The 27,569-nt window shown below is 44.3% G+C and overlaps 1 protein-coding gene across 6 annotated transcripts in view; it reads right to left on the bottom strand.

Annotated features, from left to right (window-relative positions):
• The window catches only part of ATP11C (ATPase phospholipid transporting 11C (ATP11C blood group)), a 280,200-nt gene that overhangs the window by 172,557 nt on the left and 80,074 nt on the right, over positions 1-27,569 (bottom strand). For 5 of the 6 annotated variants that reach the window (XM_082262974.1, XM_082262973.1, XM_082262975.1 and 2 more), the window contains exons 1-2: positions 22,119-22,250; positions 11,890-12,009 (exon numbers count right to left, since the gene is read on the bottom strand). In XM_082262974.1, coding sequence (XP_082119100.1) covers positions 11,890-12,009; positions 22,119-22,169 — 171 coding nt within the window. In that variant the 5' untranslated portion in view covers positions 22,170-22,250. Of the gene's footprint in view, positions 1-11,889; positions 12,010-22,118; positions 22,251-27,569 lie in introns of those variants that run through there. The other variant, XM_082262976.1, reaches the window with a different exon arrangement.

Raw genomic sequence — 27,569 nt, forward strand, 5'->3', positions numbered from 1 at the left:
TATGCAGGATGAACTTTTTATTTTGTGTGATGCCCAAAGAAGCATCTCAGTTTTCGGGTAATGAAAGAAGTGTCTGCCAGGAGGGTAAAGATAGGTATGAAGTAAGGGGGCAATAGTGGATCCCAGGGAGTCCAATGATTTCAATGCCATGTTCTGTCCCAAATGTTAGAGGACAGGAAGACAGCTGCTCCTGGAGAAGGAAAATGGGCCACTCTGGTGAACAGAAGATCCAGTGGCAGAGAAGCCAGGCAAAGGGAAAAAGAAAGATGTGAGTCGCTTACGCAGAATGAAGGGGGGGCAATTATAAAACCGGGACGAGGCAAAGAAGACAACATGGACTGATCAAGACAGCAACTGGTGGAGAACAGGCAGAGGTTGGGGGGAGTCCGATAGGTGAAAGTGGTCATAGAACCTTTGAATAATTCACATTTAATCCATTAACTCTGGTGTCCAATAGAATTATTATTTTTAGTTCAAGGTTTCTCTTTCCTGAGTAGTTTTGAATTTCCATTTAAGAGCTAAAATATTCAGGCCTTCTATAGTGTGGTCTTTTTGTGAGCATTGATGTCCCACAGGTGTGCAGAAATCATATTTTTTATTGTTCTTTAATGGTGTATCTGTATACATTCATTCTTGTTTGTAATTCCTGTCCTGTGGTGCCAATGCAAAATCCTTGTGCATGGTAGCCAATCAGCTTCTAAACACTTCAGCTTGTTCAGTTAAGCTTTGACAATACAGGCGGTCCCCGAATTACAAACATCCGACTTACAAATGGAGAGAGACAACAGGAAGTGAGGAGAAATCTAGCCCTAGGAAGGGAAATTCACTCCTGTAAGAGTTCTCATGGTAAAAAGGTGTCTCCACTGAAGCTTTATCACCAATCCTCGTTTCCACAACAACCCAAAATTTTCAAAATACAGTTGTCATAGGAACAGAAAGTGAGGTGACATCTTCTGAACAGGGGTACAGACAGCAAAACAAAATGGTACAGGGGTGGTAACCCTTCCCTATGCGCTCCAAAAAACGTAAAAATTATTCTTTTGGCTGGAGCTAAACTTTAACTTAAAAAATGTACCTGTTCCGACTTACAAACAAATTCGACTTAAGAACAAACCTACAGACCCTATCTTGTTTGTAACCCGGGGACCGCCTGTACCTGGAAGCCGACTGGATTCTATGCAGAGCTGCACCCAATTTTTCACTCTTCAATTTTAGTAAATCAACCCTATAGACTGCTAAACCCACCTTAAAAACTATTCTCCAGCATCCTGTGACATCACCTCACCTATCACCACATTCTTATGATTTCAATGATGTGTACCCAAACTTCTCTGTTAACCACTTGCCGACTGCCGCACGACTATTTACGTCGGCAGTCAGCCCCTCACAGGCAGAGTGATGTAGATCTACGTCGCTAGCCTGTGAGGGTCTAGGAAGCGAGCAAGCGCGCGCTCCCGCGTGGTCACGGACCCCCCCGCGCGTGTGCCCGGCTGACCCAATGTCCGCCGGTCACTCGGTGATCGTCGCTGCAGAGGGAGAAAGTCAGGAGGCTGATGTAAACATCAGCCGCCTGTCATTCTCCCCTGTGTAGAAACAGTGATCATACGGTTCTACTATGTAGGACCGTTGATCACTGTTCCTACAGCTCAAGCCACAGCCAATCACAGTTAGAATCACGCCCCTAGGGACACACACCACCCCTCCCTCTCAAAAAAAAGTTAACCCCTTCACTGCCAGTGTAATTTTACAGTAACAGTGCATTTGTATAGCACTGATTACTGTAGAAATGTCACTGGTAACCCCAAAAAGTGTCAAAAATGTCAGTCAAGGGTCCGATCTGTCCGCCGCAATGTCACAGTACCACAAAAAAAAAAAAAAATCACAGATCGCCACCATTACGCGGTAAAAAAACAAAACAACAAAAATGACAAAAATCTTTCCCTTTGTTAGTAAACGCGATAACTTTTGCGCAAACCAATCAAAATACGCTTTTTGCTATTTTTTTTACCAAACATATGTAGCATAAAACAAATTGGCCGAAAATGTTAAAAAATTTAGATTTTTACATGTTTTTGGGGGAATTTCATATAAAAAAAATGTGAAAAATATTGCTATTTTTGCAAAATTGACGCTCTTTTTTTGTTTATAGCGCATGATCAAAAAAAAAAAAAAAAAAAAAAAAAAATCGCACAGGTGATCAAATACCACCAAAAGAAAGCTCTGTTTGTGGGAAAAAATTGGACATCAAATTCGTTTAGGTACTGCGTCGCACGACTGCGCAATTGTCTGTTAAAGTCACGCAGTGCCGAATCGCAAAATAGTCCCTGGTCAGGAAGGGGGTAAAATCTTCCGGGGCTTAAGTGGTTAATATCTTCCAAAAAAAAAAAAGAAAACAATTAAAAGCTAAAATTCCCCATGTGCTTAAATATGTTTAATGAGATATCATTTAATTTAAAATATCCCAAATGTTCACCTGATAAGTTATATATAATTCACATAATACATTTTCTTTCATTTTTGTACTATGTAGGCCAAGCTAAATATTACAAACATGTCAGATTTCCTTTCATGTACTGATACTTGTGATTTGTTGGGAGTGGTACTGTGCATGATTGGCAATACAAAGCTGGGTAATCTGAGCAGGTAAATTAAGGAAAAAAGGGGGGGGGGAGGGAGAGATGCATGGAAACTTAGCTTAGAAGCAGTAAACTATGTACAGAGGAAATTCAGCGAGTCTTGTTTCAGATTACTACCTGGACAAATATTTAGTGCAGTGAATAAATGTTTAAAGTAAAAAATGAAGAAAATCTTTAACCAGGTATCACATGGCCTCACAAGAAGCTTAAGTTTAAAGATAAGTCACATCTGTCCCCCGGCTTTTAAAGGTTAGTTTATATCAATGTGTATACAGATGGGAAATTAGCTTTACGGCGTCATATTTCATGGTCACCTCTTCTGGTAGATGAACAGATCCATTTAATCCAAGACGACATTGCACAACACTATTTTCCAGTGAATTGGAAAGTGTCTGGAACAGATTGTAAACAATCCCAGTGATCAACGGTTTACAGAAACGCTTGCATAGTGTGATAACCGTATCTATTCATCTCCTAAATTACAAATGGCTATGATCACCAGCATATAAAGATAACAGCTCCGAAACTGTCGTACCTAAACCTGAGAAAAGTTTGAGATGGAAAATAATTAAAAGATGCATGGATTTATTAGACGTGCCAAAGTAATAAAAAGTGAAGGAGTGAAACAAAACCAGCAAGGAATGGGATAACAGTCTCCATTTTCTTTTTTTCCATCGATCAGAAACTTTTATCCAATATTGATATACAGAGAAGGAATAGTAGAGGCTGTTGGCTATTATTTATTTACCAGGTTCAGTGGAAGTTAGAATGTGACATAAAAAGGTGAAGGAGATATACACAGAAACTTCGAATGTTTATTTATCTCAAGGAAAACTAACACCTGGACAAGTCTGGATACGTACCAAACTGCATATTGGCTGCAATGCTCAGCACTCTCACTAGGTGTCAGCGTGCTTTTTACACACAGTTTACCATGTCCCAAAGTCTGACATCCTGTCTGATGGCTTTGTCGCCGGAGAACTGCTGACTGCAGCCATCTTCAAGCAACTGGGCATAGAATCCCATCTCTATGGGCAACTTATATGGTTGAACAGTAAGCAAAATGCCTCACATAAAAAAACCCAAAAAAACAAATCACTGCTTTCCCGTTTAAAAAAAAAATAGGATTTTTGACTAACCGTAAAAACAATTTCTCTGATGTTCATTGATGGACACGGCTCCTGATATTCTTAACCAATGGGTTTTACTGCCCCCTACAGGAGTAGGACACTAGGTAGAAAAAAAAAGTCTGACTAGGTCTATCCATGGGCAATCCCAGGGGGTATACTCCCTCTCCCTGCTATAGGTACTCACTTTTGTTACAAGCAGTGTCAGAAGAATTACAATACCACAGAGGGGCGGGTGCTGTGTCCATCAATAAACATGAGAAGTGAATTTTACGGTAGGTCAAAAATCCCATTTTCTCTTTCGTTCACTGACGAACACAGCTCCTGATATTGTTAACCATTGGGACGTCCCAAAGCAGTGTTAAACATGAGGGGGTTACTTTGGGGGTTTTGGGACGAAGTCGCGTCGGTCGTCAGGCAGCTGACTTCGGTCGAGGTGGGAGATGACCCTGCGCTTTGTTTATTGCATTTGACGAGGTGCTCGTTGCAAATCTTTGACTATTCAGCTTCTCAATACTGCAAAAGCTTGTATTCCCGCTATGTGGCGGGAGACTTAACCTCCCACACATTCCCTGTGGTTTTCTAAAATTAATGAGATCCAACAAATGGAGCATCTGACGGCCACCATTAAAAATACTGTGGAGAGCACGGGTATATTTTTCTGGCACTGACGCCTATTTGCAAGAACCCGGCTGATCATATTGTGCCTTTTGGCAATTCCTTTAGGTTCTGCCCCGGCAGCCTCGCCCTAGCCCCTCTTCCTTTTTCCTCTACTTTTCCCCTTTTTTCACCAGCTCTGCTTCTAGCTTTACTGCTTTTTCATTTTACTTTTGTCCTCCCTGTGGGAGGGTATATTTCCACCTGCCTACTGTACACCTGTTTATTATCGTGGTGTGTTAAAGTGCGTCACTTCGGGACGCAGAACCAGGCATGATCAGGCTCTCAACTAATTACGTTTGATGATGCAAGTTTCAGGCAAGGGATGCCCGAGCGTTTTAGTTTATATTTGCTACCTTGAACACAAAATCTTTATTATTGTATGGCCATGCACCTGTTAATTGTTTGATGAACATGTAATGCTTGTTTGTTATTCTATGAAAAACTAATGTTTTTTTTTTTTAATTAAAAAATGTGAGTGGTGGGAACAGCAAAAAGATTCCCAAGGCTAAACAGTAGCTAATCAGGTAGCAGGAGCTCAATAAAAACAAAAAAACAAAATACACCCTCAAAGAGGATCAGGTCCTCTCAACAGCAGCATGCAAAACCTTGCGGCTAAAAGAAGCATCCGCAGATGCTAACACATCCACTTTATAAAACTTTGTGAAAGTGTGCACGGACGACAAGGTGGCCGCCTTGCAAACCGGCATCACTGACGCCTGATGACGGAAGGCCCAGGAGGCACTGAGCGCATGAGTAGAGTGGTACTAACAGGGAAAGGAGGAACCCGACCCTTTATGGAATAGACCTTAATCACTGTCTGTCTGATCCATCTGGAAATAGTTACAGAGGAAGCGAACAACCCTTTACGAGGTCCATCCGCGAGCACAAATAGTGAGTCTGACTTCCTGAAAGACTCCGTAGCTGCCAGGTATGCCCTAATTGCCTGGACCACATCCAAGGCATGCAAGGCAATTTCCTTAGAATGTTTAGGCCTGGGACACAGGGAAGACAACACAATGTCTTCATTCCACTGAAAATCAGAGACAACCTTTGGAAGGAACAACGGACAGGGGTGAAGACCCACCTTATCTCTGTGAATCATCAGAGATAAGGTGGTTCTTCAACCTCCACGGGATAACGCCGCCAGTTTCAACACCCATCTTGCAGAGATGTTGGCCTCCAAAAAGGCCACCTTTTGGGACAGCGTAAGCAGGGGAATCTCCTGTAGGTTCTCAAAGAGCTTCTAGAGGGTTGAAAGCACTGAATTGAGATCCCAAGGAGACCACACTGGAGGAACCAAATGTTGGACACCATGAAGAAAGGTACGCACCAGGGAGTCTGTGGCCAAAGGTCATTGAAAGAAGACCGCCAAAGCTGACACCTGGCCCTTGATGGTACCCAAGGCCAGTTTCTGTTCAACCCCCCATTGAAGGAAGGTCAAAATCCGAGCCACCGAGAAGGAGCCAGGATGAACCCCAAAAGACTCAACACTGAGTTAACCGACTCAGATAAACCTCTATCCTTCAGCACCTGGCCTTCAACAGCCAAGCCATCAAAGCCAGCGACTGTAAAGCAGGATGGAAGATCGGTCCTTGAGACAGCAGATCCTCCCTGAGAGGAAGCTTCCAAGGAACATCTGTGACCAGCTGCACCAGATCGGCGTACCAAGGCTGGCGAGGCCAGTCCGGAGCCACTAAGATGACCGGAATCGCTTCTGCCTCGATCATGCATAGAAGTCTTGGCAGCAGCTTTAAGAAAAAAAAACAGATGATTCCGACCCCACGGGACCACCAGCGCGTCTGTGGCGTCCGCCAGAGGATCCCGTGACCAAGCCCCAAAACCTCTGCACCTTTCGGTTGAGCCAAGAGGCCAACAGATCCACCTCGGGGATGCCCCACCAGAAAACAACTGATGAAACACCTCCAGATGAAGGGACCACTCCCCTTGGTAGAATGCCTGCAAGTTTTCCACCCCAGGAATGTGTATGGCGGAGAGGGCTAAAACTAACCGTTCTGCCCGGCTTATAATGCCGGCTACCTCAAGAACCACCAGGACACTTTTTGTGCCCCTCTTGGTGAGTGACATAAGCTACGGCCGTGGCACTGTCTGATTTATTGCTCACTGGACATTCCTGAAGACGATCCGTCAAATAGTCCAGGCACATGGTCCAGGCACAGTCTGATCGCTCGGAGTTCTAAGACACTGATCGGCAGTGTCTAAATCCCCTAAACAGAATGCTTGGCGAGGACACTTCCCCAGCCGGACAGGCTGGCATCCGTGGTGACAACTGTCCAACAAAAGGGGAGGAAGGATTTGCCCACCCAAAAGAGCCTGAGAATGAAGCCACCATATCGGGGACTATTGTTCCCCGACTCAGCTGGATCTGATTGCCCAGAGACTGTGGAGCCTTGTCCCATTTGGCCAGAATCTCCCTTTGCAGGGACCTCGTATGGAACTGTGCAAACGGAACCACCTCAAAAAAGGTAAACAGCATCAGGCCCAGTACCAGCATGCGAGGGGTGACCATCTGCTGGGCAGCAGGAGACGAATTGCAGCCTGCAATTTCTGGAGTTTGTCCAGAGGAAGGAGCACTCTGGATAAGGCAGAGTCCGGCCCAGATAGTCCAGCTTTGTAGGCGGAACCAGGGCAGACTTCTGAAAATTCAGAATCCATCTGTACTCCTGCAGAGTTTGTATTGTGATCGCCAGATTTTCCACCAGAGCAGGTTGAGACTCCGCTCGCAGAAGGAGATCGTCCAAGTAGCCCAGTACCGCAATCCTTTGTTGGCATAACAAAGCTAGCACTGGGGCTAACACTTTCGTGAAGACCCGAGGAGCAGAGGCGAGACCAAACGTAAATGCCACAAACAGATAATGCTCCTCTCCCACAGCAAAGTGGAGAAAGCGCTGGTGACTGGCACATATTGGAATGTGAAGGTAGGCAAGGAAATTCCCATGACGCAGGGATGCCACTACCAAACTGGAATGGAGTTCATTCTGAACTTCTGCACCCCCACAAAGCAGTTCAGCGCCTTGAGGTCCAGGATTGGATGCACTTTACCTACCTTCCTGGGAACTGTAAATATTTTGAGTAAAAAAACCCTGAAAACGTTCCGAAGTCGGAACAGGGACAATCACTCCTTGAAGCAACAGGTCTTGTACCGCCCCAAACAGACTCTGTTTGCAGTCGGGTGACAGGTGCAAGTTGGAAGGAAAGAACCTTGCTGGGGGGACAAGAGAAAAACTTTTTTACGATGTCATACAGGGTAGCTACAAACAGGCGATCATCGCAGACCAGCATTTGAGCAAAAAGACGCAGAAGGACCACTGCCAAAACAGAAAGCCGTGCCACTAGGGGAGCCACATCCAAAGAGACATCACAGATAAACTGCAGCCCCTGGACCAGCTGGTCTTACAGCTCAGCAAAAGGCAGGGGGAGCTGTTCTCCGTCCAGGTCAAGGCGTAAAAGCTTAGCCCACTCGGTCAGAGTTTGCGACAGGGCAACGGTGAATACCGGCCGAACGAGCCAGAGTGTACATACTGCGGACCATAGCCTCTGCCTTCCTGTCAGTCGGATCCTTATAGGCCAGAGACTCTTCAACCAGAATCATAGTTGCCTTGTTCAATCTGGAATCCGGAGGGTCCACCATCGGTGAAACAGTCCACTTCTTCATAAGGGACTTCTCATAGGGGTAACCCCTAGTAAAGCACTTAGGGACCCCAAGGGGACGCTTTGGTTGTTCCCACTCTTTAGCGAATTCTGTCAAAATAGGCAGGGAAAGGAAAGCACCTTTGCCGCTCTGGATGGTTTGTGAGTGCCAAAGGGAACCGGTGCCTCCGTCGCAGCTGCGGCAGGGGGCGCTTTTTGCTAGCCCGTCGCGTGAAAGCCACCTCCACCCGGGACACAAAGGACTCCAGGACTGCCGTCAGTGCATCGATGGATGGTTGGGACCCGGAGGTCCAAGCAGTCTCAGAGAGCGGATCAGGTGGGGAGATGTGCTCCAAAGACAAACATGAGTCACCAGGGGGGACCCCACAAAACAGGTGTTAAAACACTGCAAGGGACACGCCCACCATGCTGGCAGCACCATGCGATCCTTAGAAGAGAGGGAGAGAACCCCACCAGACTCCGAACCCACCAGAAACAGGCACCTGCAGCCAGCCACCAGGATAATCTGCACTGCACACGCGGCGATAAGGAAGTAAAATGATCCACGAGTCAGCACCAGGGGATGAGGAGGGGCTCCCACAGTCTAAATCGCCACCAACCAGGCTCCTCTGTCATGGCCGCCGCTATTTTCAATGGCAAACCACCGCAAAATGGCCGCCGGACTACAAAAACAGGGCTACCATGCATAGAATCACACAGGCTACAACAAAATGGTGGCACCACAAAGCTTCGAGGAACCCAGGAGGGATCCCTAGGCCTCAGGGAGAGACCCTGGCCAGACTGAGTCTAGATTATCCAGCCTGCCGCAAAAAAAATTGCCAGGACCAGAGATCCCGGCAATGAACTAGGTTCCTTCTCCTGACTAGGCAGAAAAAAAAACAAAAAAAAAAAAACGGAATACCTATAGCAGGGAGAAAGAATATACCCCCTAGGACTGCCCATAGGTGTAGCAAATCTTTTTTTCTGCCTAGTGTTATACTCCTGTAGGTGGCAGTAAAACCCAATGGTTAAGAAAACCAGGAGCTGTGTCCGTCAATGAACAAAAGCAATATATATATATATATATATATATATATATATATATATACACATATACATATATATATATACACATATATATATATATATATATATATATATATATATATATATATATATATATATATATATATATATATATATATATATATATCTCCTTTATAGAGAAAACATGATTTTAATTTAGGTTAACAGGTTTATTAACAAATATTTGGCTATTTTTTTTTCATATCAAAACTTTGTTTTAGGCTCCTTACACATGGGGCAGGCTCCATTGAAGTTCCCTGATCCCCACTGAGCAGGTGGATGGCTGGTCTGTGTCTACTCCACTTATGCAGAGCAGAACTAGACAGCCTGCTCTCCTCTATGAGCGGTCAAATGTAAACAGAATGCTTTGTCAGTTTACTACTGGCTTCCATCTGATCCGCCCTAGGGATGGGGAATGGATCCCCCATCTGTCTGTTTTTCGTGGATAGGATCGGATGTCAGTGGATGTCAATGGACACCTGTAGAGAAGAATGGAGGATCTGATTGGGTCCGCCTAAAAAAAATGACAGGCAGACCCCAATTGGTCCTCTCGTGTGAAAGGGGTCTCACAAATATACTTTTAATAAAGAGTGAATCTGCCAAACAGGAATCACAGAGCTTTCATTGGTCTTCTAAACAAATAGCAAAGCAAAGCTGAAACTTTATATAGAGCCATCTGAAGTGAGGGTAGCGGGGGGTGTGTATCTCTGCTTTATGACGACATCTTATTTTTATCTTGAAAGGTTCTCAAGGCTGAAGTATTTTTACCTTAATGCATTTTCTGCATCAAGGTAAAAAGCAGCTTTCCCTTTTACTTACCTGAGCCCGATCTCGATCCAGTAATGTGCACAAGAGCAGCGTCTCTCTCCCTCCTCATTTGGCTCCCGCTGCTGTCTGTCACAACCAGTGACAGGGAAGGTGGGTGGGGGGGGGGGGGCGAGCTCTATGCATCCATGGACACACAAAGCAGGCTCGGGAGCTTGCTATGATGGGCACTTAGTGGAAAAGGAGGAAGGAGCCATGAGCACCATCAGGAGATCCAAGAAGGGCTGCTCTGTGTGAAAATACTGCACAGAGCAGGTAAGTATGACGTTATAAAAAAAAAAAAAAAAAAAAATTAAATAAGGGTTTACAATCACTTTAAATCTTCATCTAGATCATCAAAAATATGCAGAAGAACTATATTTAATTAAAAAGCAGAAAAGGTCAAATACACTTCCTCTGTTGGAATACTTCTTTATGTGAACGTCAAGCAAGTCACCAATACCAGAACTGGTCAAACAATCTCAGCAAAAGGTATTTTTAGGGAGTGACACTTGATTCTCGTCCTCACCACAATAAATTATGTAAATGATGTAAAAAATAAAATGCTCTGTGCTGTGAATGTCTAAAATTAATTTTGAGTGGGGTGCCTGCTTTAGAAAAGTGGTCAAGTGAAGAAAGACTTTTACAAAACAAACATTGACTTCACAACTGGTAAATTTGGGACATTGTTTCTAGAGCATGCAGTGCAGCAAAGGAAGCTCCAGTCTAAACCAATGTTAATCAGCTCTGCTCCGGAAGCATTATGACATATCACAAGCATCCTTAGGAGTTCTTCCTTGTGCATTTCTGCATTACAGCTTACAGGAGCAAAATGAACACTCACTGAAATAGCGGAAAAAGGAGATAAAGAAGGCGGGATGGTAAAACTGAAGAGGACCTTGAATAACCTGAGGGAGAAAGCACAGCAACACGTCCAGAAATGTAATACACTACGTGGGGACTGAGACTGCAGCCTGGCCAAGAAGTATGTTTCAGTGCCCCATCTCTGATGTTAGTGTAGGTACTTCTATGTCAGGCTACACTCCTGGTCCCCACTTAGTGGGTTACATTTTTGAACCAATTTCAGTGTATTTTCCTTTGGTAAACTTGACTGGCAGAAATCCATCTACACCATGTAATTGCCAAAAAAACAATAAATATTTGATTTCAAATATAAATGTGTGTGCCAGTTAAAAACAGTTTATTGATATTATTTATTTTACCCTGTATTCTAAAGGCTTTTCTTTTTAACTTATGACCAGCAGCACAGGAACTAAAAGCTGCTTCTGCTTAGGTTTCCCTGCAGACAGGCTGGGAAAGAGCTGGGTCATTTGACAGCTGTATATTGATTAGGAAAAAAGGTACTTTTTTTTTTTTTTTTTTATTAAAATAACTACAGTGCCATCATCCACATACAGGAATAGAAGAGACAATGTAAATTAAAACACAGCCAGGTTGATTTACCAAGACTGGAGAGTGCAAACTTTAAATAGAACAGAAACCAATCAGCTTCCAGGTTTTATTGTCAAAGTTTAAATTTAACAAGCTGAAGTTAGAAGCCGATTGGCTACTATGCACAGCTGCAACAGATTTTACACTCTCCAGTTTTAGTATCACTAAGTCAGACACTACCCGAAAACTAGCATTTCAGACCACTAATGTCACCCTCCTATCATTTTCTTATAAAGGAACAACTTTAAGGTGCTTATCATTAATGCAAATCTCTGAAGTTGGTTAACACATGTATACAAGTACAAATGTCTGACACACATAGACCACTGCTAGACAGAGAATTTACATCTATCTGGTTAGCAGTCAGACACAAAAAGTAAAAAAAATAAGTCTTTCAGACAAGCTTTACAGCAGTGCTAGAGCCCGTTCTGAAATTACAGCTTAGATACCCTGCTACGTAAATAGAAGGAACAAACCTTAGATGAGACAATCCTGTTATTGCAGAATTTTGGCGCAATGTACGCATCAGTTTCTGAAGCTGGCCTGTGTCCCACATACACAGTGCGCGTTCCAACGCGGTTCTCTTCTCCAGGGCACTGTCAAAACACAAGAGAAATCATAACTAAAGTGAATGGTGCACTTCCTAAAGTTAAAGTAAAACAACACTTTAATGAGATTACATCCATCGCCAGAAGATCAATCTGCAGTTTCCCCTTCTGCTCAACACTGCATTCTTGATTCCACTGGATGCTGGGACTCTGGGGCTATTCTACAGAGACATAGTCCACAATGTCGTCCTAATGTGACACAATTATACACACAAACTGTCTTGTGGAGTTACTGGACACAATCCATTTAGGAAATGACAGTTTTTACATGTTTATCTCATCCTCCTATTTTAGCAAGGGCAGTTTTAATCGGAAAAATAAATTTTTTTGGATGATATGAAAGATCTACAGGAAATTGCAAAAAACACACTTAAGGTCTGTTTAGCACCTCTGACAGAATACAAAACAACCTATCATGACAATGATGTGTTTGAAAGGCTGATTTATCAACCCATACCCCAGTTTTAGATTGTTCATTTCAAATATACAAAGAAGCACCACCAGAAACGGTCTCATTAAAATCCTTATGAAGAATTGAACTAGGCACAATTCCTATGTAAACAATCCATATTCGGTTCGGATCCAGAGCAATTTTTTTTATTTTTCGCATGTAAAAAGTGGGATTTTTGTACTTACCGTAAAATCCATTTCTCTGAGTTCATCAACAGACACAGTGCTCTATAAATAATAACTAGTGAGTTATATTGCCTCCTCCATAAGTAGGACTAGGCAGAACCTGGCTATGCCCATGGGCCGTCCTCAGCTGGTATATAACCCCCCCTCTCTGCTCTAGATAATCCGTTTAGTAGCAAGCAGCTCTAAGTAATCAGTTTAGTAGCAAGCAGTATTAAAGTATCAGAACTCCATAGAGGGGTGGGTTCGGTGTCCGTCAATGAACTCAGAAAAATGGGTTTTTACGGTAAGTACAAAAATCCAATTTTCTCTTTCGTTCATCGACTGACACAGCGCTCCATAAATCATGACGTCCAAAACCAGTGCCAAAAGAAAAAATGAGGTGTGGGGAAAATAACCCAAGGCTAAACATAAGTGCCCTTTACCGGGTCACAGGAGCCCAGTCTGAAAAAATAAAAGTTTAATGAAAAAACACCCATCAAGAGGGAACACCCCTCTTAAACAGCAGCCTGCAAAACTTTGAGGCCAAAAGAAGCATCCGCAGATGCCAAAGTAGCTACCTTTTAGATTTTTGTATAGGTACGCACAGACAACCAAGTGACCGCCTTGCAAACTTGCAATATTGAAGCCTGATGACAGAATGCCCAAGAAGCACTCAGCGGCCGAGTAGAATGCGCCGTGACAGGGAAAGGTGGAACTTGACCTTTAATGGAATAGGCCTGAGTCATCTTCTGTCTGATCCATCTGGAAATGGAAGCCGAAAAAGCGGCCAGCCCTTTTCTTGGTCCGTTTGGAACCACAAAAAGCAAGTCTGACCTCCAAAAAGGACTCCGTAACTGCCAGATACACCCAAATCGCACAAACCACATCCAAGGTATGCAAAGCAAATTTCTTGGGATGAGCCGGCTTGGGGCACAAGGAACGCATCACAATGTCCTCATTCAAATGGAAGTCAGAGACATCTTTGGGCACCACTACGTAAAAGGACCACTAAATAGTGTCAGGATAATGCCACCAATTCCGATTGGTAGACACCTGGCCCTTGATGGTACTCAAGGTCAACTTCTGATCAACATCCTGTTGAAGAAAGGTTAAGATCCGAGCCACAGAAAAGGATCGAGGATGAGTGCCAACTGACTCACACCAAGAAATGTACACTTTCCACGTACAATGGTATATCATGCTGGAAGACGACTTCCTCACCTTCACCATAGTAGGGATCACTGATCCAGACAGACCTCTATCCCTCAGTACCTGGCTTTCAATAGCTAAGCCATTAAAACCTGCAACTGTAAAGCAGGGTGGTATATCAGCCCTTGTGACAACTGGTCTTCCCTGAGAGGAAGCCTCCAAGGAACGTTTACAGGATGATTGGAAGATTCCCGCTCTTGATTCCTCGCAGAAATTGCGGAAGAAGCCTGAGCCGTGGATGATAATGGCCTTACAGTGGCCCTTGGATGCCTGCGGCATCTGCCAGAGGAACCAGTGATCTCGCCATGAACCTCGGTATCCTCCTATGGAGCCGAACCTGCTAAAGGAGCTGCATGTAGGACTGTGCAAAGAGAACTCTCTTGAATGTGGATACCACTCAGAACCTGTATGAAAAAATGGAGAAAGAACTATGTGTGTGACAGCAGCCGGTGAATCACAGCCTGTGGTTCCTGAAGTTTGTCCAGAGGAAGGATCGCCCTTATCAAAATTAAAATTAGACCTAGGTAAATCAATTCCCTGGACAGGAAGGACCTTAGGTAGTTCGGACATCACCTGAACCTTTGCAGGAAATAAATCCACGCAAGGAGACTCTGGACCTAAAAAAACTGAAAAGGAAATGCTTTGTCCCCCTTTCTGTGTACCCCCAAAAGAATCATTTTGTGGATCCACTTGATGCCAATGAAGGAGGTCCACGAGGCTGGAAATCAGTGAATATGTCCCCCCACCCCAATAATGGGTGAGGGCAGACCTTTATGCTGAAGGGGTCTTGTCTGTGGATCCAGAGAAGCTAGCTCTAGGCTTACCAGACCAAGGATGCTTGTAATCTCCCGGGGAAGATTTAAAATAACTTATTTCCCTTATTCTCTGTCCCAGAAGCCCAAAATAATTTTATATGTGCTGAGGAGGGGGGTCCCAGTCTGCGGCGAGGCTCCTTCTCTTTCTTTGACTGTGGCAGGAAGGTTCTCTCTCTGCCCCCCCCCCCCCCTTCCCCTTGATACACTTAATGATGTCATCCAGGGTAGCCCCAAACAGGCAATCGCCTTGAAAGGATAGATCAAGGAGTACTTTCTTAGAGGCTTGGTCTGCGGACCAATCCTTAAGTCACAGCATGCTCCTAATCACCACCGCTGAAACAAAGTTTGGACAATACAGAAGCTGTATCCAAAGCTGCATCACAAATGAACTGCAGCCCATGGACCAACTGGTCTGCTAAATCAACATAAGCAGCGGGGACCTGCTCATCCCCACAGGCCCTGGAGCAAAAGCTTGGCCCATTCAGTTAGGGTCTGAGACACCAAGGCTGAGGCAAAGACTGGCCGCAATGTCGAACCAGCCATAGTGAACATGCTGCATGCCACAGCCTCCGCTTTCCAGTCACCTGGGTCCTTCAAGGACGGGGATTTCTCTACTGGGCTCATGGTTGCTTTTTTCAACCTGGAAACAGGAGGGTCCACCACTGGTGGACTAGTCCACTTTTATAAAGGTGACTCCTCAAAAGTGTAATGTAAAGCAAAACGTTTGGGGACCACAATAGGGTAATTTTGGTTGTTCCCATTCCTTACAGGAAAACCAGTCAAAATAAGGCACATAAAAGGAAACACCTTTTTAGTGCGAGATGACTTATGTGTACCAAACAACACAGCCACGTCCGTGGCTACATCAGCCCCATCCTCCATTTTTAAAGTTTTACACACTGCAGCTACTGCGACCATGGAGAAATCATCCTATCGCATGGATGTGGGGGTGTGATATTAGGCCCCCCTGGACAGGCCACGTCCATGGCGGCATCAGGCTCAGAAAAAGATGAGACAGCCTTAGCAGGGAAAGGCGGGGGATGCTTCCTCCTGGTCCTTTGCCCACACACCACTTACACCCGGGACACTAAGGACTGCAGGACCACAGTCAGTGCAACAATGGGAAGCTGGGGTTCCAAGGGATCTGCTACCTCCATGAGGGGGGTCAGTGGGGGAGATGTGACCCTGAGTCTCCATAAGGAAAGGAAGACCTTGCAGTACAAAAATGATCTTTTCGCACCACTAAAGGATCCCCCCAAGGCTCAGGGCACTCATTAGCAGAGAGTGTCTTTCACATAATCAGACTGATCAGGTCCACCTGTCCATTTTTCAAGCGGACCTGATCGGGCCACCCATTCTACTCTATGGGAAGGCGGATGTCTGCGGACATGTGTCCGCTAACACTCGTCTGGCATTCAAATCCGACAAGATCCTCTGAAAACAGATGCATGGCGATAAGTTCACCATCCATCCAACAGGTCGGATCGGATGAAAACAGACATGCTGTCTGTTTTCATCCGGTCTCCCCATAGAGGAGGGCAGGACTCTGACAGGTCCGTCTCAGCACAGTGAGCGGAGACAGACCTATCATCCAACTGCTCAACGGGGATCAACAGAGCAATCCCCGCTGAGCTAGCAGAGTCCGTGAAAACGGATCGGCCTTGTGAAAGGGTCCTTATGGTCAATTTTAGCCGGTGATCTCACAAAAAAACTAGAAAAAGTTTTGGCTACACAGTATGTATACGTTATTCCACATCAAATGCAAAAACTATCACACATGTACTGTATACAATGTACTGAATATTCTCTTCCAAATATGAAGAGATTTGGTTTTAAGATGTTTAGAAAATGGAAATGTAACTAGATAAAATAGTAAACACAAGGACACATTACTCTTTACTCCCCTCGGCCTACCAGCTCTGCTGTCACCTGACCACAACTATAGAAGAATTACAAGTTTGAAAATCAAAGTCACACCCCAAAAAATTTTCTGTAGGTCACATTTCTTGCATATTTGTCGATATTGTATTTTCAAAATCAATAAAAATCATTGAAAATTAAAAAACTACTGTGATATTTGACATGGTTTTTGATGAACGAGAGCATCAATATCTGGCTCGATGGATGTATAAGCAGTTCTTAATGAATGCTCAAGGTGCTCATCAGATATTTTAAATCTAACTTCACCCTTTGTGAGCTTTAGGGCCCTTTCACAAGGGGCGATCAGTTTTCACAGACTCCGCTTGCTCAGCGAGGATCATTCTGTTGATCCCCGCTGAGCAGGTGGGTGACAGGTCAGTCTCCGCTTACTGTGCAGAGAGGGACCTGTCAAGAGTCCCGCTGTCCTCTATGGGAAAATTGGATGAAAATGGACCGCCTGTCCGTTTTCATCTAATCTCATCCGAATGTATCGCTTCCGTCTGTTTTCACCGGATCAGATGCCAGGCAGGTGTCAGCGGACACATCTCTGCTGACATCCTCTATAGAGTAGAATGGGTGGCCCAATCCCCAATCAGGTCTGCCTAAAAAACGGACAGGTGGACCTGATTGGCCAGATCATGTAAAAGGGCCTAATCCTTGAAATAATTGCTAACAAATATAGTTGGTGCCAAAAACAGTTGGCATGAATAAGGTATGATTGTGAAGAGTGGGATACAAAACGTATAAAAGTCCAGTAAAGAAACACGGTCAAATTTTTCTTTGGGCGCATGTGTTCGCTAAGTGTAAATGCATTTTTACACCCCCCCCCCCAAAAAAAAAAAAAAAAAAAAAAAAAAAAAAAATTATATATATATATATATATATATATATATATATATATATATATATATATATATATATATATATATATATATATATATATATATATATATATATATATATATATATATATATATATATATATATATATATATATATATATATATATATATATTTATTATTTTTTTTTTAATCTCTATTTATCTCAACATTCGTAGCAGTCGTGGGCCGCAGGTTGGATACCCTTGCTCTAAAACAAAAAAAATAGCAGTTTAGGGTGGACCAACACCAAAAGGTAATGACAAGACTGAGCATAGATCAAAAAACATCTGGCTCCACTGGGTATAGCTGGTGGTTTAGCTGACAGGGATGTCACAAATGCATGTGTTAAATTCATGCAAAATAAATGAGAAAATACTTAAAAGGTATTATCTCTGTTCAGCAAGCACATCACCGGTGTATGATATGGCAACTGACAGTAGGTTATTGTTGATGGTTTGAAAGATTGTCTCTGTGGCTCCTCTGGCGTAAGTGTATGACGGAAAGCTAAACATTAAAACAGAGTAAAGACTCCCCTATAATCCTTTCTTTGACAAAGGATGTATTTGTCATATGGTGAAAATTAATGTTTCAAAGCATTTTCTGCCAGAAAAGTGGAAAAACACACAAGCAGAGGAAAGGGAGACAATTCTACAGCCTTGACCTCGAATATTGGCCACACTGGAGCTCTATTCTGGGCATTAGTAAGTACAAGTCTCTGGCAATGAATAAGAAAGCTAAACACAGCGCTAAAACTGGAATAAACACTATATATACACAACAAACGGTTATTGACGGACAGGAGCTATTCTGGTGAAATGAGAAGTTGTGTGAAAAACTGTTGCAAAATGTTCTTTTTCATCATGAACCAAAGGGAACATAAAAATAAATTCTAATCCCATCCAGGTAAATGGAAAAGGATTGGGAATTTTTAGGTTTTAAAAAAACCCAAAAAGATACAATGAAGAAAAACAGAGTATTCCAACATTAATCCCATCTGGTAATAAATATACATTGCATTGTCCATCTGTTGTAGACAGGAGCATGCTCAATGATTTTTACCCAGTTACAGCCAACAGTTTTTTCTCTTTTTTTTTTCTTTTAATTAAAGTTGGATATAATAGGGAAAATACCCTATTTCATGGATCTCAAAGAACTTTGTACCTCTTAAATCCATTTAGGTTTTGGTCTAAACTAAAAGTTCTGAAAAGAATGACAATGGTTTATACCCAAACCCCCTTACCTGTAACTGCTGCCTATCTGTCCCTCCTGTCCATACATTGTGCTTGGTGCCTCCCATATAATGATCTCTGCTCTTTAAAGGATGAAAGCAAGGGAAATACTCCCTAGTCCCGGACTGACAGAATTAAACATTGCATTTCAGTAAATGTATGTACTTTTCCAAAAGGCTGCGACAGAGAACTGATAAACTTCCTTTTATCCCTTGATTCAAACAGTAGCTATGTAAGCAAATCAAATCTATCCTCACAAAGCGATCCCTGTAATTGACTTTGCGCTGCTGCTGAATCCCTTCTGATGATACACATCAGTAAGAGTGAAGGGTGTTGCCTTTGGACTTCAAGTCAAATACTTGTAGTGGTTAGCTGCCTTTGTTTCAAAGAGCCAAAACGCTGCACCCTTCAAAAGCTTGCGAGAGTCGGAGCTTCGAAAATCAGCCAGAATATTTCACAGACATTAACAGTAAACTGTGATTTTAAAAACTGCATTAGACAAAATGAGCTATTTACTTGTACCCCAAGACCCTAAGTTTACCTAGTTTTCAATATTTTACAGCACCCGTCATCCTCCGAAAGCTTTACCCCAATAAATGAAGCAAGCAAATTGTCTACATTCTTTTTATATTCCATTAGGAAGACAATGCTGACAATCCGAAGGACAACAGTGGCAGGACCGTGTGACATCTCAGAACAAACAAGATGAATACAACATGATCCAGTTAGCTTTAAAATGTCAAAGGACAAATAAATGATTTACTGATCACAATATCACTAGGAAATATTCTGAATAACTTTAAAATGTTTCAGAGGCCCCTTTCACACGAGCGGACCAATCGGGTCCGCCAGTGAGTTTTTTTAGGTGGACCCGTTCAGACTATTCATTGCTTTCTATGGAGTGGTGGATGTCAACCAACATGTATCCATTATGCACCCCAACATCCAAACCAATCTTATCTGCTAAAGACAGATGGATGGGGAATGCGTTCCCCAGCAGTCCGGCGGGACAGATCGGATAACAGTCAGATGGAAACAGAGAGAGGGGGTCCGTTTACATCGAACGGCCCATAGAGGAAAGCAAGCGCTGTCCGTGTTCCTTCTGCAGCAGTGCTGTGAACATGGACCTGTCATCCGCCTGCTCAGCAGGGATCAGTGCAATGATTCTCCGCTGAGCAGGTGGATCCGCTGGCGGAGTCTACCCCTCTGAAAGGGGCCTAAAAGACCCAAACAAAAAGAGGGCTTGGCTCTCCCAAGACTTCTCAAGAGAAGATAAAATCTGCCCATCCACATGTAAAAAGGACAAATTTGTATGGTTACTAGTAAACTACAGAAAAGTAAACCCACTGGCAGGTATAACAGTATAAGAAAAACAAATTAGTTCCTCCTTATAGTTCTACTAAAGGCTCCTGTAGGACAGTCTAAACAAAACAAAAAAACAGAAAAAAAAGCCTGGGTACACATTTTTCTTTAATTCTATCAGAGGGCTGAATGGAGGGGGAAAAAAAAGATTCCTGCTTTCACAAAAGTGATGTGGATGCAGGAATCCCCCTCGCTATGCTATTGTAAATCGGAGAGGGTGAATTTTCCACTCCTGTCAAAACACACTGATCAGTACTGCAGCCAAGCGCCTCAGCGGCTGATCGAATGCCGATTTTTCAGCAGGACTGTTTGACAGAAGGTGGTTTAATCGATTTCTGTTGAACAGAGAAGGCTACACACAATTCAAAATTCAGCCAGTTCCTGCTGAATTGATGAATTTCAATACGTGTGTACGATCTTAAAGTGGTTGTAAACCTTTTTTTTTTTTGTATTAAAATAGCAAACCTGTTCTACTTACCTGCTCTGTGTAAGGGTTCTGCACATAGCAGCCCCAATCCTCTTCTGGGTCCTCCACCGGCGCTCCAGGCTCCTCCTCCTCATTGGGCGCTCCCATGGAAACCACTTTTCATGGGGGCACCCGAAAGCTTGCTCATGCGTCCATTGACACAGACAGCGGGACTCGGCCCTGCCTCATAGGATTTGATTGACAGCAGTGGGAGCCAATGTGGAGAGAGACCGCAGCTGCCTATCGCTAGATCAAATCGGGCTCAGTTAAGAAATAGAGGGGGTTGGAGAGGCACTAGAGCACAGACAGTTTTTCACTTTAATGCATGGAGTGAAAAACCTTAAGGCTTTACAAACACTTTAGGTCCAATCCTGTTCCATTTGTGTCACCCACTCTCCTCCCCAATTTCAAGGATACCATGGACTACATTTCTTCCTTGGGTGGGTTTCCTTTGGGCACTCTGGTTTCCTCCTATACGCCAATAACATGCTGGTAGGATAATTGGCTCCTGTGTAAAATATGCCCGTGTATGAGATATTGAATTTAGAATGTAAACTCTGTCAGGGTAGGGCAGGGGGTCTCCAAACTGTGGCCCGAGAGCCAGATGTGGCCCTTTGCTTGCCTTTATCTGGCCCTCTGGGCATTATTCCTGCCACTGACACCAACTGTGGGGCATTATTTCTTCCACTGATACCAATGATGGTGTACTATTTCTCCCAATAAAACCAATGATGTGGTGCTACTCCTCCTCTTGCTGACCACCAACCCTGCGACCATGTTTATTCTCACTGATGCTGGATATTTTCTACCCCCACTGGCCATAATGCGGCACCCCAAAAGTCTGAAGGACAGTAAACTGGCCCTTTGTTTGAAAAGTTTGGAGACCCCTGGGGTAGGGGCTAATGTGAATGTACAGCGAGTAAAGTGCTGCATCATTTGTTGGTGCTACATAAACTATTATTAATAGTACTGATAATCGTAAGGCAGATAACGGCAGAAGATGTATATTCGGATGATACCATTTCAGGCTGTGTCCCACTCAATTTACATGTCAAATATCCATGTGTGATGGGGGGGGGGGGGTGAGAATATATTTATCTTAATGCCCTGGACAAGGTGTCAGTACTGAACTATTAAGTTCGCCATAAATGGATAAAGATTTGGCCCAGTTCAGCAGGGACTGGCCAACTTTCGATCCATGTATGAGCAAGCTGGTTGTAAACAAGTCGATCAACTAGTGTTCAACCAGCCTGTCAGGTTTTTTCTGAACGATCAGTGCCACAGGTTATAACAAGCAGCACTTATCAATGTATTCTGTCAGTAGGCAAGGCTCTTTACCAGAATACAATAAGAGATTCCACCATTGACATTAAATGCGTGGATGGGGGAATGTTTATTTTTCGTTCAACCCGTTGCTTGAACTGAAAAAAAAAGAAAAAAAAAAAAAAAAAACCTACAGTATATGGTTTATAGCCACATATTACAACCTAAAAATCACAAATTATATTCTAAATATTCTGTGTACTTGAAAAGTATTCCTAACACACATTGCACTGACATATAATGGAAAAGTTGCTTGCCCAAGAAAAACATTCTTACCCATAATGCTGAAAGGGTAAATGAGGATTCATCACTAGGATATGGTAGCATTTCACTCAGAAATGATCAAATCATGAGCTCTTCAGGCACGCTGTAAAGTCACACTGAGCGACCAGCGTTCTAAAATGGAGTGGACAAAGGTCGCCTAAAGAATTTGTACAGAGTTAACCTTAAAAATAACTCCAGCCAAAAGCAGAACAAGCACCAGAAATCAGAAGTCACTACAGAATGTCACTTTGCAACCGAGAACTCAAAAACAGCTTACCAGTTACCTTTATAACCTCTCCCCATCACCCCCAGCATGCCCTAAAGGCAAAACTTTGGACAGAGTATTTTTAGTAGAGAGGGATCAGGACACCTGTCAGTTTTTATTGCGGTGTGTGTCCCAGTTAGGGAGATTCATCCTCTTTTTGTCCTACTTGCATCATCATCAAAGGTGAAAGTAAAAGAAAATCCAAACTTTTGGGTTGACACCAGAACAGTAAGAGGGGAAATCTTTCAATGGGAACACTAGTTCTGGGGACCTTGGTGACACCCCATGATTCCTTCACTTTGGAAGGATTTTGCCTTAATCCTGTTTGGCTATGGGACAGGAAGTGAATGGAAAGCTTCCCTATGGCCAACTGACAGGGGTCATAACACTCCCTTACTCTATACAAAATAAAAAAAATAAAAACTTGCCCTAGGGTTCAGATCCAGTAGGGATTCTGTCTTTAGTACATAACTTTGTGACTGACCAGGCATGTTCAACCCGTGGGCGCATGCGGCCTGGAACCACAGGCAATGCGGCCTGCCGGCTGCTGAACTCTAGACAACCTCCCACCTTTGGCTCACAGACACCCGCAGACTTAGGATGTCTGCAGTCAGTGACAGAGCCGCTGCTTCCAGTATAGTTCCTGTTCTATCACAGGCAGAATGATATGAAATGCACTCTGCCTGTGACAGGAGCCATACAGGAAGCAACGGCTCTGCTCTCTACTGCAGCCGCTGCTTCCTGTAACTAACATCATGACCAGCATTACCTGCCAGCAGTAACTGCCAACAGTGCCCACAAGCAGTGCCCGCCAACCCTTCCCGATAGCAGTACCCGCCAGCAGTAACCGCCAGAATTACCCACTAGCAGTAACCGCCAGCATTACCCACTAGCAGTAACCACCAGTAGTAACCGCCAGCAGGGGTAGGCAACCTTTGTGGAGGTTGAGATCTACCTGAACATGAAAGAGAACAAAGATCACGGGAGTTTAGCAATTTTTTTTTTTATAAAGAAATTACCTAACAAGGCCTAACTAAATAGTAAGGAAAAAACGTAGAAAAATATAAACACCACAAATATCACTATAAAAAATAAATAACTGCCTTGTCCGTTAGTAGAGAAGTGGACAGCGTCAGTTGGGCAGTGGACGTTGTCAGGAATTTATTATCTTTTACAATTTTAATTTGTTGCTTTTTACAATTTGCTTTAGCAGCTCTGTTGGGGAGCTTTAGCAAAATATCAGGAGTCTTACTGTCAGACACAGTCCTCAATCTCCATTTCTGCAGCCTCAGCTGCACAGAATCAATTAACAGGAAAAGCTCTGCACAATCTCCCTCCTCCTTCACAAATAAACACAGTTTACTATGCTTCAGTTATGAACAGAGAGAGTGACTGCTACCATTCACCCAATTCATCGTGATAGGATCCCCCACAGCAGATGGTGGGAGAATAGAGGGGAAGTTGGCAGCTCTGCCAGGAGGTGGGAGGGGAACCAAGATAGCACACATGGCAGCCCCATCAGCAGAAAGAAAGGGCATTTACTGGAACCAATCCCCTATATTTTCTTCCTGCAGCAGCTAAATGCTGGTGGGAAGGAGAGGAGAAGAAGAAGCTGGTTTTTAGCTGCTGCAGGGGAGAACATCATGGATCAGTACCAGTAAATGCTGCCCCTACTCCTGATGAGAAGGGGGCTGGTAACTGCAAGTTTTTTGGAGACAAGGGAAATAGAAGGTTATAAACTATGATTTTGGGGTGAACCCATGAATATCGTAAACTGCACTGCTATCTCAAATCGAATAGATTTACACTGACAAGTGGGCACAGCTTAAGTGCACGTGACATGAAATTGTGGCCGCCGTTTAAAAAAAAAAAAAAAAAAAAAAAAAAATTGTTGTTAGGTGATAATAGCTTTAAAGTGGAGTTCCGGCCTCAAATACCTTTTTTAACTAAAAATACCCCTATAATACTAATCCATCGCCCTTTACAGAACCGCTATTCGCATACATACAAGATGTATAGTATTGGATTTTAGTTAAAATCTTACTTTTAAAAACACTGTCTGAGCGTGGCCAACTTGGATGTGGGCATCTGAAGCCGCAGTGTAATCTGCTGTGTCCTTCTTCCTGATTCCAGGGAGTGTTTTGGGATTTCTTCCTGATTCCAGCCTCCTGGGAGTGATGACAAACAGCTCCCAGGATGCAAAGCAAAGGCGGAAGTGATGTTGGTGGCCACAGAGGGGGTAGAAGGAGGAAGTACAATCAAAAATGCCCTGAAAATAAGGTAAGGGAAAAAAATTGAAAATGCCCAATTGTTGATCAGCATAGCGAGCGCTCCAGGAATCACTAAAGTTGCAAAATAGGCCGGAACTCCGCTTTAAGGCCTCAAGTTGCCTGTCCCGAGGACTTGAGGCGGGACACATGCTTTTTGAATCCCCTCACGTATACGGGGGGGGCTATAGAAGCCCCTGTTAGGACAGGTTTTTTCACAATTGTCTCTGTATGGCTGGGCGAGCTTCCCTCCCTCCCTCCCACCCTGTGGTGGCACCATTTATGTGGTTTTGTCACCCTTGGATCAAGGGGGGACTCTGCTTAATGAATTTCAGTTTTTAATGCTCTAGTTCTGTTATATTCTCCGTGTTGTGAGAGACACAGGACTCTGGTCTGGAACAACGGATGTTTATTCAGGACTCTCTGTACAGCATTACAGGACAGCTCTGCATATCAATACATCTCTACATGTGTCTAAAGATGGCCACTCTGCCCCTTGACCCTTGTCATCACTCCTGGGTGGAGCCAGCCTTAAAGTGACAGTACATGTGAAACCCTTCAGGTATAACACCTTCCATCCATACCTAAAAAAAAAAAACAAAAAACAAAAAAAAAACAACAAAACAAGAACAGGCATAAAACAGTACTCATAATTGTCCAATACAGTCCTCCAACTCAGGAGATTTACATGGTTTCTTCCACGTCCGGATGTGAGAACAACTTCCAGGGAAGCTCCGGGGAGAAAATGGCAGCGGATCACTTTCGGCGGGCCCGTCGAAAGTCTCGTAACCGGTCTTGCATTTGAAACCGGTCAGGAGGGCGACAGTGTCGTTGAGGACGGGCACCCAGCGACTCGGGGCTGGAGGAAGCAGGGCTGGCCGGAATGGACACCGGCGGGGCCAAGAGGGGATTCCCTAGCTCAGAGGGTGAGCAGACCTCTGGACCAGGGCTGGAGGGCTCTGTTGGAGCTGAGTTCAAAAGTTCAGAGTCTCCCCAAGCATCAGTCTCAATGCCTCCTGATCCGGTAGGAGCAGATCCTTGAGATACTGGAGGTGCAGCCGATGTCAGGGATTCGGGCAGCTGAGAACGAGGACGCAATTGGTCCGCATGCCGTCTGCAAATGGAACCATCTTCCAGGCAGACCCTATACATTTTGGGTCCCAAAGTCTCTGCGACGATAGCAGGAAGCCAACGAGTGTTGGAAGCGCCATAAGATCGGGCCCATACCTTTTGCTGGGCTGTAAACCGGGGAATCTCGTCGTGTTCGACCCTCTTGTCTTGGGACTGCCGTACATGTTCCTGGACCGTTTGAGGGCGGAGCATATCCAAAACAGTCCATGGCTGCCGACCCAAAAGAAGTTCAGCTGGAGTTTTCCCAGTGGTTGCATGTGGTGTGGTTCTGTAAGCAGAAAGGAAGGAGTCCAGCTGCTGGGGTGACAGGGACTGTTGTTTACTTGTAGCCACAGTAGCTTTGAAATAGCGTTTGAAGGTCTGTACAAACCTTTCTGCTTGACCATTTGTAGCCGGGTGGTAAGGTGCGGTCAACTTGTGTTTGATGTTGTGGGCAGTCAGGAAACCCTGAAACTCCTGGCTTGTGAATTGTGCACCGTTGTCTGTGACAATTTCTCTGGGGTATCCAAACGTAGCAGCGAGATGTAACAGTATGGAAATCGTCGCCTTAGTCGTTGGCTGAGTAACAGGAACGACCTCAGGCCACTTTGAATGGGCATCAATAATGATCAAAAAGGTGTGTCCTCTGATCGGGCCTGCAAAGTCCAAGTGTAGGCGAAACCAGGGAACCGTGGGCCAAGTCCAGGGCTGGACGCACCCTCGAGGAGGGTCTCTCGCAGTTTGTGCACATCCAGCACACGCATTCACATATGTCGTGATATCGGAGTCGAGGTTTGGCCACCACACATAGCCTCGGGCCTTTTGTTTCATACGTGTGCCCCCGGGATGACCAGTATGTAGCAATTCCAGAATGTGTCTCCGGAGGGTCTGTGGAACGATCACTCGGTCTCCCCATAAAACACAGTTGCCAGACACAGTTAATTCCAGACGCCTACGGAAGTAAGGCTCGTAATCCTGTGTGACAGTTGCAGGCCAACCGTACCGTACCCAGGAGAGTATTGTCTTAAGGAAGGTATCCTTGGCTGTATGGGCTGCTACTTCCCCGGAAGACAGAAAGGACAGGCTAGTGTAACGACAACTCTTGACAGGTGGAGAAGAGTCTGTTAATGTCCTTGTCAGACGGGACATGGCGTCTGCATTAGCGTTGGCATCATGGCTGCGATACTGGATTTTGTAGCTATATGCTCCCAAGAATAGGGCATAGCGTTGAAGACGGGCTGCAGTCGTCTGGGAGATGCCTTTGTCAGGGCTAAAGATCTGAAGGAGTGGTTTATGATCAGTCAGTATGGTGAATTCCCTACCATACAGGTAAAGATGAAACTTCTTAATTGCCCATATGAGCGCCAGAGCCTCTTTGTCAATGTGAGAGTAATTGCTTTCTGCTTTTGTCAAGGACCTGGAGGCGAATGCCACAGGTTTCTCTGACCCATCTGGTAAAACGTGAGATAGTACAGCCCCTAGACCATAGGGTGAGGCATCACAAGCCAAGGTGAGAGGCCTTTGGAGGTCATAGTGCACGAGCATGCGTGACGCCAACAGCTTTCGCTTAGAAACTTCAAAAGCACGTTGGCATGCAGCCGACCAGTTCCATCTGGAGTGTTTCTCCAAAAGCTTGTTTAATGGAAACAAAGTGTGTGCTAGATCCGGCAGGAATTTGTGGTAATAGTTCAGCAAGCCCAGGTATGATCGCAGCTGCTGGACGTTGGTCGGGGCTGGAGCTTTTACTAAAGCATCAACTTTGGCTTCCGTGGTGTGTATACCCTCTGCATCCACAAGGTGGCCACAAAACTCCAATTTAGG

This window comes from Pelophylax lessonae (genome assembly GCF_965119305.1).
Source record: "Pelophylax lessonae genome assembly, chromosome: 7".
Lineage (NCBI taxonomy): Eukaryota > Metazoa > Chordata > Amphibia > Anura > Ranidae > Pelophylax > Pelophylax lessonae.